The sequence below is a fragment of the Pectinophora gossypiella genome, chromosome 26 (genome assembly GCF_024362695.1).
Source record: "Pectinophora gossypiella chromosome 26, ilPecGoss1.1, whole genome shotgun sequence".
NCBI lineage: Eukaryota > Metazoa > Arthropoda > Insecta > Lepidoptera > Gelechiidae > Pectinophora > Pectinophora gossypiella.
This window is the reverse complement of record NC_065429.1, coordinates 3,036,796-3,055,852: the sequence shown is the minus strand read 5'-3', so window position 1 is coordinate 3,055,852 and position 19,057 is coordinate 3,036,796. Positions and strand designations below refer to the sequence as shown.

Genomic DNA, 19,057 nt, shown 5'->3' with positions numbered 1-19,057 from the left:
TCGCTATGGCAGCCGGAAGCGTTTGCCTATCGTCGGTGCTCGCCTGCCATACCGACACAGACTTGGGTACGATTTGGGGAGACGACCATCTAGCTATACACTAATGTTCATTAGGTTTAGCCCACGGAGTACCGTGGTTTCCAGGGTGTGGCCGCTGTAAGTACCATACAGCTACGAGGATGAAGAGATTCAGGAGCTTCGCACTACTACAAAGCAGTAGCCATGCGAGCCCCCGTTACACCCCAAGGAGGATCCAACAGAGGCTCGCGAGGAGTAGAAATCTGTTATTCGAGCCCTACGTCCCCATAGGGGGTAAAATGATTAGATGAAGGCATACATAAAATCACGCCTATTTCCCGTTGGGGTAAGCACTCTCATCAAAGATTTACACTGATTAACTACAGTTTTTTTTTTTTCTAGTAAGAACACTACACATAAACACAACATACCTACTACATAGTACCTAGTAAGTTACTATGATATAAAAGTAATTACATAGTACCTATTATGCTTTTTTCTAAGCTGGACTGGGAGCGGAAAATAAAAGCACATCACAGGGATGCACGACTTCAAAATCGTAAAGTCGAATTCAGTGGTTTTAACCCGGGCCGGGATTCGAACCCGTAACAATACGATCTAAGTCACACGTTCTCCGAACAGGGCTAACAAGAATCGCTTGCAGTCGAGTAGATAACCAATGGAGAGTTGTTATAGGTGGCTATCCACTCCGCAAGGGATAGAGCGTGATTATATAAAATGTGTTATAGGTATATGTGATGTTTTCATACCTCCGCATAGCAGCAATGCGCAACCAATGTCATTTCAGTGCCGGTGTCAGTGTTGCCGACGGAAAAATAGTACACCTAAGCATTTTTTTCATCTAACATTTTTATTTTTTAAGAGTATAGTCGAGGCCTGTGTCAGATAGAAATAATATAAACTATTATATGTACCCGCATTAGGGCATCACGCATTGATCTGCCTTTATTTGAACATTACTTTTGTATTTCTTTTTTGATTATTACGATAATTTGTTAGTAGGTATTTTATTTCAGGCACCTGGCAACCCTGTTAGTTTTCCTTTCAGCGCGCGACGAAGTGACCGCTTTGTCCGTGGAAAATGGGCCTCGCAAATTATTCGTGAAATCTAGTCCACGATCCCAAAAATACAAAAAATATGTTTATTTTACAACATTTATAACATCCGTTGTGTTAAAAAAGACAAGTGATTATTTTTGGGTAATTTTTGCAGTTTTTTTAATGAAGTAGCCGGTGACGATTAGGTAATTTTAAAATTATTATTCTTTATTAAATTATAGGTTTAGTGTTGTACTTTAAAAAACCCTGGCATTTAGTTTTAATTTCGCATTCTTCTTTCAAAATGTATATAAATTATTTATTTTTTCGATTAAGTATTATTTTTACTGCAGCAGTTTATGCAGCCAATAACTGAAGAAAAAAAAACTATGTCGGTTTTATGAATAGAATATAGTGAAACTAGTGAATACAATAGAAATAAATTCGTTGATTTTAGTAAACACTGAGCTAAGGGAACACAGCAGTGAGCATTTCACGTAAAATCAATAATCCGTCGCGCAGTCGAGTCGTTCGTAGCATGCTGGGGAAAATTTCTACGCCAATGCTAAGTTTTCCCTTTCAGTTAGGAAAGTTTTTTCTTCAAAATAAGTTATAATTACATGGATATATATTTTATTGAGCCGACATGTACTATGTAGACGCATTTTCAGCATATTTATTGACATCTCTGACGTAACCTTGACAAAGGAAGATTAGGTTTTCTCATGTCTGCAGGGAAATTTAAAATAAACGTATATTTTTAACTGTATACTTGTATTGCATACTACTACACAATCAATCCCACACGTTACTCAACACGAATGCAAACATAATAGATTTTTTTATACGTATCTACGTAAATACTTTTATAAAATTAAAAAAGTAGGCCAAAAATAATGCCAAAACCCAGCTACCATAACGAAAAAACACACTTTATTTTTTAATAATACCTATGTTACGTGTGCTAATTTATGATGACAAAATATGAAGTCAACGTATAAAAAATGATGTTTCCCGCCATTGCATATGTCAAGATAGTTTTATAGTTATTTTAAAAACTAGAGCTGGCAAAAATTTTATCGACATTTATTTGTGTTCCTTTGGGTTAATTTATTGTCGGATTGTTTCAGTGATCGATTTAATAGATTTTATATTGAAGCTTATCCAAAACTAGGTTTATTTTTTATTCTAAACTAACTGACCAACATTTTCGGTAAAACATTTGATTTTAAATTATTTTTACCTACTATTTTTAGGCCAAATATAATGAGGAAAAAAAGAGCATTTAGACAGATAAAAACTGTTTAAATGCCTTGTTATTTTTTTTCCCTTTTGCCCATTTGAGGGTCAGGCTAAGATCATAAGACCATGCTGCCTAGTGTTCTTTTGGAGGACCGGTTTTATTTTTAAATTCTGCTTGAGTTCAGATGCAAGGGCTGATATTGTCACAGTCCATTGAAGAGGACCGAGGCATAGTTTTGAATATGGGTGATAGCTGAAAGGAAACGCTGGCGATCAACGTTGGAAAAGTAAAGAAAAATGCGCTGGATATTTCCCGTACCAGGTACTTATTTTTTATTATATATTAATCCAAAAACGTAGAGCCGTGGTAGCCCAGGTGGAAAAAAACTTTTTGACTCTCACTGTGACGTCTTAGGTTCGAATCCCAGCACGAGCCTACACCAATGATTTTAGAATTAATGTTTGTATCACTTGCTTAGCGATGAAGGAAAACATCGTGAGGAAACCCATATTATTACAAATGCATGTGACCTAACCTGTATTGGGCTGGTTTTCCCTTCGGGTTGGAAGGTCAGACAGGCAGTCGCTTCTGTAGAAAACCGGAGTTGTCAAATCTTCAGGTTAGGTAAGCAGACCCTGTGGAAAAGGTATAACGCTATCTAAAAACATTTGGAGCATCGTGGCCTAATTGTCGGGCTGCTTATTCTTACTCTTATTGAATATTTTTTTTTGGTTGGGTTTAGTTTACAATCCTGCCTCCAGATTTTCGAAAAACGAAATATACAGATAGTTTAATTTTTTAATTGACAACGTCAAAGTGCGAAATTTTAGTATAGTATGAATAATAACAAGAAAAAAAGTGATTATCTCAAAAACTAAAAGTTTTTTCACAAAATAAATACCTGATTTTGAACCATGAAAAGATTCCCCGTCGATTTCTAGGTATATTTAGTTTTCCGAAAATCCGGAGGCACGATCTAATACTTTTACCATATTTTTTTCCAAAAATAAAAAAGAAACAGGTAAAACTGTCAAAAATGTTAACCGTTGTCCCAGTTTTAAAACATCTCGTGACTACGTTGGCGGCTTAATAACTCATAAACTTTTAGGTTTAACGATCATAAAATCACAAAATTTTCAACTGAAACTATTATTTTATGATACTGCTGACCACTCGGAGGCAATTTATTTCGTATACAAAGTATTTTTAAATAATAATTTCGTTTTAGTAGTAGACAAATAATCTAAGAGGACTTCAACATTTTAATGCGATATTTTTTATTGCTTATCTGCAAGGGCATGTTGGAAAAGTATCTAAAACGATGGACTATTATTGTCTGCTTTCCTTTATAACTACTTACTCTTCTTCTTCTTAGAAGACTACTTACTGGTTCATCGTAACCCAATAATATAGGTAACTAAATATTAATCCTGACACCAGAGTTGTGATAATAAAAAACGCCGATAGTAAAAAAGTTAAGCAGAATTTTGTTAAAAAAAAAACAAGCTAAAATTAAATTATAGCTACTGAATGATGCTACAAATATCTAGATAGATTTTCTTTTTATTTTGGCACGTAAAAAACATCACATCATCTTCAATTTAAGAGCCACGCTCTTGTCGGTGCAGCATTTTCCATGCTACTTTTTTAGGGAAAAATAGGGTTTTTGGGGTATAGTGTTGTTGGTCATCAACTTCAAAAACTCACAATCCACACGAAAGAAAAATGAATCTATTTAGTAATGCGGCTCAGCTTTTTTACCGCCCGCGCTTTCAATCGACAATAAAAACACCTCTATTTGAGCTATGAATATACCTTCTTATATTTTTAAATGAACTTGGAAAGTGGATTTTCTATGAATACTTTGCATCATGTTATAAATGTGGTGACGTTGTCGTTATAAATGGCTCAGATTTGGGCCACGGGAAATATGTTGACAAATATAATTCGATAATAAGATGGCCTATATCGTCTATCTTTTTCTCGGCCGAAATAAACTATGGCGTGACGAGGTGGATGCATACTAGACATCTTAGAAAGAGAAAGCCCAAGATCGAATGGAATGGAGGAAAGGTAAAGAGACCTTTGCCCTGCAGTGGGATGATGTAGGCCAGAAAATATACTAATATACAGGAATAATAATAATATACGACCTGTTAGTGACGTGATTCAGACCATAATTCTGAGTGTTATCAAGTGGAATTTCCTGTCGGAAAATTCATAATACCAATCAAAAAAAAAAAAAGATTCATAATTCATTGTATTAATTTTTATTTTTATTATTTTTTCTTTTTTTTATTATTTTATTTTAGTATTATTGATTGATTGATAAAAAATTTAGTGTATTTTCAAATAATTTTCAGTTCCATACTTTTGCGACGGAAAACTCCACTTGATATTAACTCAGAATCATGGTCTGAATCATCCCTCTAAAGTTTTCGTTACGATGTCACTAACACCCTGTATACGCTTGTAAAAATAACTTCTTAATTAACTTACAGCACAATATTGGCCTCCGGTCATAGAATAAACACTTAACATTTTGTAGTTCCTTAACTGGAAAAAATAGCTTTAAGCGATAAAGCTGCTAGTTGCCGTGTAGATAACATAATCTCATCTCTCTTATTTTAAGTACTTAATTATTTCCTTGACCGGGACTTTTTTGTAATATTCTATAATGCGTGTAACACGCCTTCTTGTTGAAAATCATGTATTTCGTCGATATCGCAATCATCATCATCATCAGCCCATTAACGTCCCCACTGCTGGGGCACGGGCCTGCCCTATGGATGGATAGGGAGATCGGGCCTTAAACCATCACGCGGGCCCAGTGCGGATTGATGGTTATTAACGACTGCTATTGCAGCCGGGACCAACGGCTTAACGTGCCTTCTGAAGCACGGAGGAGCACGAGATGAAAACTATTTTTTGTGGTCACCCATCCTATGACCGGCCTCTGCGAAAGTTGCTTAACTTCAACAATCGCAGACCGAGCGCGTTTACCGCTGCGCCATCGAGCTCCTCGTATCGCAATCATTCAACATAAAATATCAAAAACAGAACCCAAAAAACATCTAGCCAACGGCTCTACTGCCGTGTCACGCACAAGTCTGCTAACTTAAAATAGTCGAGTTACGAATAACCAGTGCAAAAGGGGTTTATATCCTATGCTTTACATAGTTCAGTAAAAACATTTTAAAATTTATTGATACTTTTTGAGATACAGAGGTTGACAAAGTCTGCTAACTTAATTTTTTTGCATGTGGGTCACGCTTAACTCATCTAACTAGAAGTTACAATAGATTGGCGTGACTACGACGAAGGTAATCCTAGCGATTCGCGACATTCTTTGTACTTGCAAATCCGGCGCCCAGGGAGGAAACACTTCCTGAATCTGAGAGAGAAGTCGAGGACCCAAAATGCTTTGAACCAGGCATAAAGGGGAAAAAATTTTTGGTTTGAATAAGAATGGGAAACTTCTTTAGAACAGTGATACTACCTGGGACCGTTGGTCAAAGGATCGAGTTTTGCAAGAACCAGCAGTGTGAGGATACTATACTGAGCTGGAAAACTGTTTATTGTGAGAAAGCAAACTCAAATGTGATGAGGATGATAAGGTCTTGTGACTTTTTCTTGTTGAATAAAGAATCGCAATAGATGTAACCCTGGATTTTCTTAACTGAGCAAGCGATAACATCATCGCTATTAATATTATTTTTAGTTTTGATCATCAATTGCAGCATCACAATCATAGATAGTTCATGAGCACAGGGTTATTTTGTTTATTGCTTTTGTTCCTAGATGATTCTCGTTCGCCGAATGCGATTTTTTGTAAAACATTTGTTGAACCTTTGCTGGGTTCGGCTTCTTCAAGAGTTCTATGTATATTATACCCCCTTGGAAGCGGTTTTTGTGGTTTGTCGCGAAACGGATTCAGGTTTTGTGGACTGATGGTCTGTGTTGTCGATTTTGTGATAATCTGTCAGATCGTCAATCTCTTTTACTCTCGAGAATTCAAGAGTTCGCTGTGCAACCGAGAACTGTATCAGCTGCCATGAGGGTGTACCTCGGTTCCAGGTGCAAGAGCTTTGTGTATTCTGCAGTCACAAGTGAGGACGAGTTGATTGATCACATCATGGCCAAGAAGAGAATTATATTTTTCTTTTGTAAGGTATAATTGTCACAATTCAAAGCCAAGTTCTTGTGGTTGCAAGGGTTGTTCAATACAGAGACAGATTGCTGATGCTGTATTCTGGACTTCTCAGCCTGCTTTGCCTTTATGTCACGAAGTACGGTATGTCTGTTTACCTTTTCCTGAAAATACAAACTTTTCATTCAGTGGAACTGCCTTTCTCGAAAAATAATCCTTTACGATTGGTTTCCACATCCATAGTCTGTACATATGATCCTAAGCTAATAGCTTTTTTGGCAGTACTTTCAATTTTAAGACCATCTTCTGAACATCTACGGAATTGATATGTGGAATAAGTCCCATAGATGTTTAGAGGGCGATCTAAATAATGAAGGTACCTACTGTTGACGAGGTTTTTGCTGTGGATGTGCAGGAGGCTATTTGCATGCCCGGGCTAGCTGTGGTGATTGTTGTTTTCAAGAACATTGGTTCTGTTTATTGACATGTTTGTCTCAAGGGTGAAATATGATGCTGTGTTTTGAGGCATGAGGACGAAGGAGGCGGAGGAGGCCAGTTTTTATAGTTTTATTTTCTACTTTCTTCGAGGGTTGTCCCTCGCAATAGAAAACCAAATTCCTACTCTGAAGTACAAACTTCACAGGATCCATTCTTGTACATTCTTGTTGAGAGTGGAGATCCATTTTCAGCAATGATCGTCTTGATTGACTCTTCTACGCTTGTGGCTGCAAAAAGAGCAGCGGGTGTATTTCGAGCCAGTGCAAACTTCCATCGTGTGTGGTACAGTTCGTGCTTGCATAGCAGACAAGTTTTCGGGAGAGCGGGAGTTATGCAGTCTAGCAGATTGTGTGGAGAAAGAGAAAATAAGTCATGGGAAGGTGCAGACTCTTGGACACGAAAACATTATTTTGTTTGCGACGAACTACTGGAAGGTGTTTCCAAGGGGGTGTGGTGTGCTGGCCTTGAGGATGGTTGAATTTAGTAAGGGTTCAACAGATGTTTTAGTAAGGGGTAGTGCATGTGTGTCGATGATTTCAGAGTGATGAAAATTGTTAGGAGGAATTAATCGATCCGAAGGTTGTGCCTAAAACATTTTTAAGCTATGGCATTGTGATTGATGATTGCAAACATGCTGTTGGAATCACATTTTTTTTTTCATTGTATATTTCACATATATTTTTTCTAAACATTAATTATATTTTAGATTATTTTATTTAAAATCATAAAATTACATAATTCTGAGCTCCTGATTGCTGATTGATGAATGTGTACGAAGCATAAAAGTATGTCAGGGTAGAAAAAAAGGGATTCCCAACTTGTAAATTAATATTTCCAATTTTTCAGATATCAAAATTATTTTCCTTGTATCCATTTCACTTAGTCTACTCAACCCGGGCATCCCCAAAAAGCAGTCCTTATAGAAAGCTTGTAACGCTCATCTCTTACAACTAATAATTAGCATAGATAGATTAAAGTTATAATGACAAACCGGCTGCATGTGCCAAACTCTGCTAACTTAATATTGCACAGACCGCGTGACCACATCTCTATGGAAGAGTGGTCATGCACAACTCTTAAACTCGATTTAAATAAAAACTATTATAATAAACAAAAAAATCAAAAGTGCCTGTTACTCAGAGTACTTTTTAGAATATTTTCTGATATTTTGATGACAGATATTTCACTTAATACGAACTATACAGACGATTAACTGAAAAAAACTTCAAAGGCGATTTACTCAAAACAGCATTTTTTGAGATAGCAGAGATTCGTATGACACGGCAGTCTATGAGTTGTTCGAATGGCCCTCTCTCCGTCAAGGCCATCTATCCCGGACTTGTCGTATATTTTCATTTACTTAATAATATTTAAAAGAAATCTCCATGATTATGTGGTTTGCGCCAAAAAGTCAACTCTGTGATAGGTATCTTATTTTCGGCCTAAACCGTTTTATAATTGGGCTACCAAAAATAAATGCTATTAAATACGCGCATGACGAAAATAATGTCTTTGAAGATACGAGATACCTAAGTAATGTCGTACTCGTAACAATAAATTGATTGAAGTCGGATCAAATGATGTGCGTTTTAAGATGTCTGTGTTCCTTATTGCAGTATCCAGGTCAGAGGGGTTTTAGTCAAATCAAAGCAATTAATTTAAAAAGCAATATTGAAATTTGACATTGCGCATACAAAAGTAAGTGCGCAATATAAAGAAATGTCAAATAGCAATAATGCTTTTTTAGACGAATTGCTTTGATGTGGCCTATTTAACCCAGGCCTCGTAGTATGCTGCCCACATATCGGTAAACTTTGCCAATTCTTTGGGCTACTCGATAAAAAAAAACAATTTCATAAAGCGTTATGGGTTATCAATCAATTCGTTCCATCTAATACTAACCTTGTCATAACTTTGCATGGGATACCCGGGGGTCTAAAAACGCCTCATTGAAACAATTCATCAAAACAGAAATATTGCTATTTGACATTAAATGTCATTTTGTTTGCGTTGTGCAGTTATTTTTATATGCGCAAGTGTAAAATTGCAATATTTATTGATTTTTTAGGTGAATTGCTTCAATGTGGCCTTTTGAACCCCCTGATTTCACTTGTGCGACTTGGCTGATGATGATGGATTAGAATTATGTATACATTCCATTTTTAACAGATTCAGATTTCGTAAATAAGACATAAATCATAACGCTAAGAAAATCAGGGTGGTTAGAAGGCCACATTGAAAGAATTACGTACGTACGTAGTCGTTACACGAGTCATATCAGGGGCCTATGGCGGCTCAATAATAACCCTGACACCAGGGTTGATGGGGTTGGTAATCCACCTCACAACCCATACGATTGAAGAAGAAAGAATTCATCTAAAAGAGGAATACCCTATTGTAATTTGACATTTGTTTGCGTTGCACACTTACGTTTACATGCGCAAATGTCAATTTTTTATATTGCTTTAAAGATGAATTGAATCATTGTGGCCATTTTAGACCCCCAGAACATCGACCACAAAAAAAAAAAACAACAAAACATAAGCTGAAGTCGTTTATTATTTTAAATTAAATCCTCTGTCTTCTGTTTTTCAGTTCTCCTGATGTCATGGTTCGGAGTGGACCAAGTAAAAGGGAACTCCTGCATCAGAACTGGTAATACACACAGACATACACAACAATATGTATACGTCCATAGATGTCCAGTCTAGATGTGGTTTGTGAATGTGTAGTTGCAAACACATTTAAAACTATCGATATCGGTCTATCGATATCCGTCACAGCACTATTGTAGTGACGCGCAGTTTGAGTTGAAACGAGTCTGTCGATTAGTATTTCTATGTAGTGTTGGGATAACCGATGTGTTTGCAATAATTTTACATTTTTTATGTGTTTGAGTGTCCACAGGAATGTGTGTTGCCATGTTTCGAGTTATGGGTATTTTTTTGCATGCCCCAAAATTTTCTCCACGACACTAGCGACCTGACCAGCAAAAGATTTGTGTGAACCCTTTTCTTTTTACACAACACTAAAACATTAACTCCTGTGAATAACTGACGTGTATTTTTTCAGATTACAACAATTTGATTTTTTGATCACACAGCAAAACAACACTAAACTCTGGTAGTACTTTTATTCTCGGTAAGCAACGTTCTAAAACTTACTTTCTTTAAAACATTTAGGTAAGTTTCAGAACGTTATCTCTTTACAGTATTGTTTTCTTTCTTTTTGTTTGAATAAATTGGGCCCAGTCTACGGTATTTTTTGTTTTAAAACAAGTAGTTTTAATTCAGTTATTTACAGGACTAACATAATCTTTCTCTCTCCAATCGTACACTTTTTCTGTCTAGAAATCTGTAGTTTCTGTGTACCTACCTAACTTTTGTTTTTCAATATTCTTTTTCTTTTTTACTAATTGACGCATGGATTTTCAGCATTATGGGCCCTTACTCTGTGCCCCCTTGTTCAGGCGGAATGCCAAAGTAAGTATTATCTTCTTAGAGCGAATATTATACATATTTCAAACTATATTTAAAAACGCTTTGACGCTTCCAAGTGCTGTACTATATTAAAACACAACTAGATACCTACATTCATTCGCTTAATATTTCTCCTATACACCTAGGAGTATTTTTAATCTATAATATATTTAAAAATATACTTATTTATTAAAGAAGTAATAGTCTTCGCAGCAGCATTGAGGCATTATAAAACACCTTTTTTATTTATTTTTTGTCACACAATGCCGTAGACTGGGTTACCTACACACATCGACAAACATACGTTCATACTTCCTTAGAAAAATATTATATTTATTTTTTATTCAAATTAAGAAAAATATTGTGTTTTGTAAAAATATATTTTTTTCTTTGTTTTCTGAGCATTTTCACGGATTTGAAGGCTTCCATCATTTGAAGGCTTACTTTATGTTAATTTGTATAAGGAAACTTATGTAAAACGTTTGCGATTTTTTTCCGTCGATTTATTATTTTCTTGACTTTTGATGGAGGCTTTCATAATATCGCAGTTGGGTCTGCACGGTTACGCTGACGCGCACGGCGCGACTAATATTGCAGGCATCGACCAATAGCCGTGCGACGTTTATCCAAGTATACAGCATACGCTGCGCCAATTGGTCGACCCCGCAGATGCTTTTTTAGTTTTGCTTTTGATGTGTGTCGCTTCCTTCCCAGCTTCTTACAAAATCTAAAGGTAGTTGTAGATATAGTGCACTGTATAAAAGTATTCTATTAGCTTTTTTCACAATAATACCGTGAGCTCTAAATAATACGAAATATTATGCATTCTAAACGTATCATTATCTATGTAGGTAGTAGATAGTTTGGATTCTAATTATTGTAAAAACAATCACAGTAAACATCGCGATGGAGAAATGCGATAATACGGCAGTTAAGTGATTTTTTAAAAGCAACTTTAGGAACTTTTAGATTAGGCTGTAGCGTCTCAGTAGGTCTATTCTGTAACTCAGTGAACAACTGAGATTTGTCAAAGATCACAATGAAAGTCATTTAAAATGTGACATAATTACCTATCAACGATAAACTTGTAGAAAAGTTAATTTTACATTGTTTCTAATTACAAAGTTGACGTTCTACAAGTTTATCATTGAAGTTAATTAAATTTAGATATTTAACAGATCTCAGATGTCTATCGAGTGATTTATATTCTCTGTGGACTACTTTTGTACAGAAGATTGGTCAAATCTAACATATTTTACTTCAATGGATAGAATCTTATCGATGTCGTAGGCTATGTATTGTTGGTATTAAGCTAAATAAAAGAACGGGACAAATAAAAGAACTTTAGAGAAACAAATCTCGGCACTGCAATTGCTCTGCATTTCAAATGTACTGCTCGCGTATATACATTATTAAGCAAGCGGCCACTATGAACGCTTTGCCAACCACGATAAACATATTCAGAGTAAATTCGTATAGTATTCGTGTTCACAGTAAGTCGAGTTCTGTATTCTACATTATAATGATTCCAATTTTGAAGCCGTATCCAGTGATGAAATATTTCATGAATAAATTTAGCAATTCATAATAGAGTACCTACGTAGATAGCAAATTAGATAGCAGTTTTAAATAATAGTTTGTAGCAAAAGATGTATTAGGATTTTTCAGAGATATAACAACCTTTTTTACCAACATAAAAGCTAACGCATGGACAGCACCTCTACTCGTAGCGGCAGGATGCTACCCACACATCGCGCGGCACGCGATAAATGAGCCAAATCCACACAAACAACACATGATAAATCGGTGATAAACCAATTATATCAGCTCATACAGGGACGAATGCTGAACGGGCTGATTCAGCTCATGATTCTGAGTTAATATCAAGTGGAATTTTCCACTCAATCTTCAAGTGGATGACAATCATCCCCCTCAGTATTAGTTTCGGTGTGACTAACCTGTATATCGCAACGCGTGCGATATGCGGGCAGCATGCTGCGGGGGCTGATGTTCCTATGTCAATGGGCAACGAGGACCACCTTTAATCAAGTGTCTCGTCTGCATCTTTTTGTAATATATCATAAAAAAATATACTTATTTAAAATCCGTCGTTTTCATTAGTAGACAGAGACTATAAATCCATGTGATTGGTTAAAATTATATCAGTGTTGCCAAATTAGAAAACAGTGACCTCATTTAACATCTGCTGGATTATATTTCCTCCAGTTTACTCCTCCGAGTCTAGTGAAAAGAATAGATTTCCAGGAATTAAAGTTTGGTTGCAGTGCCTATTCTTAACAAACCGATTATATTTAGTTTTTACTAAATTGCTGTTGCTGTTACCCGCGACTTCATTCCGCGAAATCACCTACAGAAGTTTCATACAATCTTTGCCACCTTTTTACCCCCTTAGGAGTTGAATTTCGCGAAATCCCGTCTTAGTTAGTCCCTACGTCATAAAAGAAACCCCAATGCAAAGTTTAAGACTTGCACTTGTGGTTTCTGAGATTTCGTGATGAGTCAGTCGGTCAGTGATCTTTGGCTCGTAGATTTAGTAAATTTACCTCACACTGAGAGAGGTTTTATTATTTAGAATAACTAACCAACTTAACCGTTTATTAATTTTCACACTAGCAACGTATTTCGTAGATGCGCAACACATTTAGAAGCAGAGGTGCAATAGTAATCGTGAATTGTACGGTTTGTGGTAGAGTAGATAGATCTCTTTGAATAGAAGTAATTGTACAACAGAACGCCTCGCTATGGGATCTGGTTTTTAATTAAGTACCTGCCTTCTTCGAGTTGGTGGACAATTTAACTTCTGAATTAATAGTGCGGGTTCTTGTATCAGTGTTTGAGGTCTTAGGTGTCAATACTCTGGTGGGTTGCTGAGATCGATCATCTCAGGTCTCACAACCCACACAAGAGAAGAAATGTTTGGTTTATTCAATCCATTCACGTCACTAGCAATATTTAAGAATAGACGCACAGCATGATAAAGCACATTACTGTAATTAGGTAAAGCTTCGAGTCTTGCTTGCACGCAGGCCTACATTGGTGCTAATTCTGGCAGACACAAACTTAACCAAATGAGGGACTTTCCAGACAACGTTCCTACAATGTTGCCTCCGTTTAACCTATCATGGAAAACAGACATGTGCATCATTTATCTCTGTTTTTGGCTATAAATGATGACCATTGTTATTACACCCAGGCACAACACATCTTCCACCCATTATTATTCTGATCAAAATAAAGAGAAGCAATGTAGGTAGCAACATACTTTTGTACATATCTAAGCAACAATTATTTTTATATATATGCCACTGATATTACATCATGTTTTTGTATAATTATGTACCCGAGAAATAAGAAAATAGGTAATTATCACGTTAAATCTACAGGTGCACGTACGGTCATGAGTACTAATATGTACACTTTGAAACCCTTTCACATTAACTTTTTTGACAAATTAAACCGTCAGTCTCATTAAATGTCAAATATGACAGTGCGACAGAGTCCTAAAGTGGGTACATAAAATTGCTCATGACTACAGCGCCATCTATATTTCCTTGAGGAAGGTCTCTCATTTCAGTTTGACAGCTCTTCTGCTATAAACTAGTGTCGTCCTTTTACAATAACTGCAAAAAAGAGATAGAGTTAGGTTTAGTCCTGTCAAATTACCTAAGTTAAAATTAAGTTGGTCGTTGTCCGAATTGGCGTCATTGTATCTTTGACAACTTCGGCGGAAATACTGAGTTCTGTCTGAAATGTAAGTAAAACACATTTATACAGCCAGCGCAATTAAAAATAAACTTTAGGTCAATTTCACTTTATTTTTTATTTTCGTCCATTAAAGCTGACAAAGGTACAAAATAAAAATAGGCCTGCCTGAATCACGTACTTAAATGTATTTGTTTTAATGTGTTTATTTCATATGGTAACACTGGATGTGAATATTAAACGGGAAACTAAATAAAGTGAAGACAAAAATATAGGTACTTATACTTAATATTATAGCGATAATAAGTTCCTAAAACTGATAAGCGGACATCGGAATAAAAACGGGATAAACGCGGTTAATTATGAAATATTCTAAACTTTTTTTTAATAAGTAGACAAACATATCCTAAAAAGAGATTTTTGTTTATTTATTTGTCGTTTTAAAATAAATAAGTACCTATTTAGTCACTTTATTTTTTTTCTACGTTTTTTGCTTATGTGTATTTCAGTCGTGATCAGATAAGTATTAAACGTTTTAATTTAAAAATACTATAATACCTACTTAAGTAAGTACTAATTTTATATTTATTGTTTTTTCAATCGAAACGTTATTAGTAATAGCTACTTACTTTTTTACGCGGTCTTGTTAATATTAATTGTAAAATAATTTGTTGTTATATATTCACAGAATACTTGCCATTTTTTGTATATAATCGTTGCCTATAGTGAAAACCACTTACTTAAGTACCTTTTTGAAAAAACGAACCACAATCTTTTTAATGAAATTGAAAGAAATCAAGGTTTTTGTAGAAGAAAACCACCTTTGAATGTGCTTATTATAAAAGGCGCTTCCTACGTGGTTTTCACTTCCACGATATTTAAAATGGATATTGTAGCACTTACCTACAGCTTTCGATTAAAAATAACTAGCGATAAGTTACTTATGACATCACTAGTCGTAACGTCTGTTAGTGATGCGCTAAACCTATTAAGAATATCGATTTAAGAAACGGCACATACTTAATTTAATTTAGTTAAATCTTTACACAATAGACTTAAAATAGTGCGGTCTCATATAAATCGTTAGAAGGCTAATGTACGTACACCGCCTTTGCGTGTTCGGTAACAACCTTTCGTGCCTATGAGTACAAAATACAAGCGTTTCTTTGTATAATTATCCCATTAAATATTCTACCTTTTTATTTTTAAATCATATATGACACGTTCTTTTTTTAAATATTGAATTGCGGCTTTGATTTTAGAACGTCAGTGATAGTTGTAATCATATTATTGTGATAAATGTGAAAGATTAATTCTTGCAGCAGCGGTAAGGTTAACTGCCGAAGACCTTAGTTGGTCAGATACTAATAAAATATATCATAAAATATAATATTTTCTAAGACCCCTTAGGTTTTGTAATTTGTTTCGAAAAGTTCATATATCTAATGGCGCCACTAGCATGTAAAGCTTAAGACAATTGTGCTTTCAAATTTAATCCACATAGAACCAGGAAAACGGCTACGAAATCCTGCACCGCGGTCCGCTTTACCGGCCATGTGCTGAAAGCATTAAAAGTGGATTGCATGATGTAATTTCACAATATCGTCGTGGCGTGTAGTATTATTCCTTATTCTATGGCCACAAGATCTGGGGAGTTAAAAGGCTACACCGAAGCAATTCATCTAAAAAACCAATTTTGCAATTTGACAGTTGCGCATATGCATACAAATGTCAAAAAATAGCAATATTGCTTTTTTAGATGAATTGCTTTGACGTGGCATTTTAACCCCCCTGTTCATTGTCTGCATTTCTTTGATTTGGCATTTTTACTATTTACTAATACAACAAGTACTTTGGTTATCATAAGAAGAAAATCGCGAAGATCATTTTATGTTAAAAGCCCAATAAACGTAGTGGTGGTGTCCCGAGTATTACGATTCAGGGAGCCAGAGTTTTTAAAGCCGCATCGCGACGCGTAATATTTCTGTGTGTACGCATGCATACAAACTCATAAGTGAACTTAAGTAAGTCTATCAATTATAGGCTGACGCGTCTGGCCAAAGTAATTTCATGGCCTAACTAAGGTAGGCACAGAGGATAAGTTCAAATACAATAAACGATTATTTTGATGCCGATCATCGTTCAATGCACGGCGGGAGATAGAACTGTCAAATGTGACATTAGTAGTAAAATTAGTGATGTTCCTAATCGATCGATTTCGCTCCGTCTGACTTTTTGATTTAATTTCTGGCCCACAGCTCGAACGATCTACTGCTATGAGTGTGACAGCTGGACAGACTATCGGTGTAAGGACCCCTTCAACTACACTGCACTACCTCGCGATCAACCTCCTCTACAAACTTGCAACGGGTGCTGCGTGAAGATGGTGCGATACTCCAAGAGCCGTGAGTGTTCTTTAACCGACTTAAAAAAGACGAAGTGACTTCAATAAAGAAAGAGGTTATCATTTTTTTACATACGTACATAAACTCCACCCAAACCATCAACCCGCAGTGGAGCAGCGTGGAGTATGCTCCATATCTCCTCCGGTTGATTGAGCCTTGTGCCCAGAAGTGGGACGTAAATGGGCTGTTTATGTATGAATCAACCGGTGGGGGTATGGAGTACCACACTGCTCCACTGCGGGTTGATGGAGACATTTGGGCTAGTAACCCGGGACCAACGGCTTAACGTGCCTTCCAAAGCACGGAATCATCTTAGTTTTTCGGACAACCAGGTGATTTTATATAATGTGTACCTACTCATGGAAATATTTGATGACGTATATTATGAATAAAGAATTGAATTGATTCAGCCTGCATTGTCCTAGCCAAACGAAGGATAGTCTCACGAAGTGATTTTCGACAGTGTCCCCTATATAATTTATCGGGAATCGAACCCGGACCTCCAGATCATGAGCCCAAGGCTCAAACCACTAGGCCACGGAATCTGTTAGAATCATTTATTCAACGTAATTAATGTCAACGTTAATGTAATTTTTTTTAATCTACGTCATTTCGCAAGGTGTTATGGGTGTGAAGAAGAAATGACAAGAAACTGCAACAGCAACACATCTTTTAAATCAATATAGGTATAAATTCTTCTTCTATCGTGTGGGTTGTGAGGTGAATTACCAATCTCAACAACCCTGGTGTCAGGGTTACTATTGAGCCGCCAAAGGCCCCTGACATGACTCATATAATGACTACGTACTTACATCAGTAAGTAGTAACCGGGACCAACGGCTTAACGTGCCTTCCGAAGCACGGATCGTCTTACTTTCGGACAATCAGGTGATCAGCCTGTAATGTCCTAACCAAACTAGGGACCACAAAGTAATTTTTGTGATATGTCCCCACCGGGGATCGAACCCAGGTCCTCCGGATCGTGAGCCCAACGCTCAACCACTAGACCACGGAGGCCGTTATAGGTATAAATTACAAGTTACTTACTAACTAGAGGATGGAGGACCTATGTTTAATTCATGATTTCTAATTATTTTTTTTCTAATTTCAGCGTACGAGGTTGTTCGCCGCACCTGTACTTCACAACTCCAAATAAACCTCTTTATGGTGGACCACGTATGCATGATGGAAAGTACTGGCAATGGCCATATGTGCTTTTGTGAGGAGGACATGTGTAACACAGCGTCGACAACCGGCACATCACTAGCCTTGGTCGCAGCACTAGCGTTGGTCGCATGCGCATGCTTCAGGTGAAGTAGGACGCTAGTGGCCACATGATCCAGTCGATCGGTTTTCTTTCGATGTTTTACGTCATGACGTTACATGACGCGTCGTGTCGAATTTTATACTGAGGTTTATCGATATTAGACGTCAAAAACGCGCGGGAAATAGTTATGGAACTGTCTTGATGGATTTTGATTTTGTTTTTTTAGTTTGTTTTTACACAGTTCTGTGATATTGTCGGTGTCGATGTTATCGATAAAACAACGGGACTGTGTCCAAATAAAAAAAAGAATATTTTTCAGGATCCATTAAATTAGTTATCTAATAATGTTTTATACAACAAAATTATATAACATTATTTGTAACTTAAACAGTAAACTTGTAACTTTATACGTCATATAGTTTTACCAACACGAAATTAGGTCATAATACACGTCCAATATCGATAAACTCATCAGTACTATTTTTTTAAAATATTCATCGATATCGATAATCGATGCATGGACGTAACTAATAAACAGGCGTTAGTGATGTGCAAGTGTCGATAATCGATTGAACAAAATCGATCGACTTGAGTGTGGCGATAAGATAGAACGAGATTTAACCTTTCTTCGTCCAGCGTAGATGTAGCTTAGAATTGGCGTTTGGTTTTTACAATACTAAGTATAAACACTTTTTATCGCCCGTTTTAAATGAATTTATAATTCCCATTCGAGTCCCGTCCGAGTCAGATTTTGGATTTTATTTTATTTTTGTGAATTTTTCAAGTAAATAATACAGATAGCGTAAATTTAGGAATTTTCGGTTCACTCTATTCGACGATTTGCCTAATCTACACAAATGTATTCAATAGTCAATTTATCCCTCAGATTAATGTTTCAAATATTTGCTACACATTTAATTTTGTCTATTGAGGTAAATGTCAAAATAACTGACTGTCCCACGTCAAGGTACTTAGCGTAAAATTTAGTTTACTAGTCTATTTTGTGGGTAAGTACATCTCAAAGACAAATGAAGTGAAAAAAAAAATAGGTCATAGAATTAACAAATATTGGCATATGAGCGCTGTGAAAAACTCTTTCAACTTAGTATTGTAAAAGCTAGACTCCCGTTTTTCATCTTAAAGCAACTCTCATGTTTGCGGCATTTTTTGCTCTAAATTACTAACCTAGTCTTAATCTAGCTATAAAACAAAGGA

At 36.1% G+C, this 19,057-nt stretch overlaps 3 protein-coding genes across 5 annotated transcripts in view; 1 reads left to right on the top strand and 2 right to left on the bottom strand.

Moving 5' to 3' along the window:
- The window catches only part of LOC126378393 (uncharacterized), a 263,924-nt gene that overhangs the window by 63,203 nt on the left and 181,664 nt on the right, over nt 1-19,057 (bottom strand). The gene's annotated exons all lie outside the window — the stretch shown is intronic.
- The window catches only part of LOC126378478 (aldo-keto reductase AKR2E4-like), a 117,818-nt gene that overhangs the window by 71,985 nt on the left and 26,776 nt on the right, over nt 1-19,057 (bottom strand). The window lies entirely within an intron of this gene.
- LOC126378537 (protein quiver-like) lies at nt 1,096-17,889 on the top strand. 2 transcript variants are annotated; one of them, XM_050026968.1, is made up of 6 exons: nt 1,096-1,283; nt 2,505-2,641; nt 9,564-9,623; nt 10,403-10,450; nt 16,429-16,575; nt 17,687-17,889. In XM_050026968.1, the coding sequence occupies exons 2-6, from the start codon at nt 2,617-2,619 to the stop codon at nt 17,887-17,889; spliced, it is 483 nt and encodes a 160-aa protein (XP_049882925.1). In that variant the 5' UTR covers nt 1,096-1,283; nt 2,505-2,616. The 2 variants fall into 2 exon arrangements, with proteins under 2 accessions (XP_049882925.1, XP_049882926.1); XM_050026969.1 differs by having other exon boundaries at nt 2,500-2,641.

Coding starts and splice junctions, on each gene's coding strand:
- LOC126378537 (XM_050026968.1), top strand. CDS start 2,617: ATGCGCTGGATATTTCCCGTACCAG. Junction 2,642..9,563: donor CTGGATATTTCCCGTACCAG/GTACTTATTTTT, acceptor TCTGTTTTTCAG/TTCTCCTGATGTCATGGTTC. Junction 16,576..17,686: donor GGTGCGATACTCCAAGAGCC/GTGAGTGTTCTT, acceptor TTCTAATTTCAG/CGTACGAGGTTGTTCGCCGC.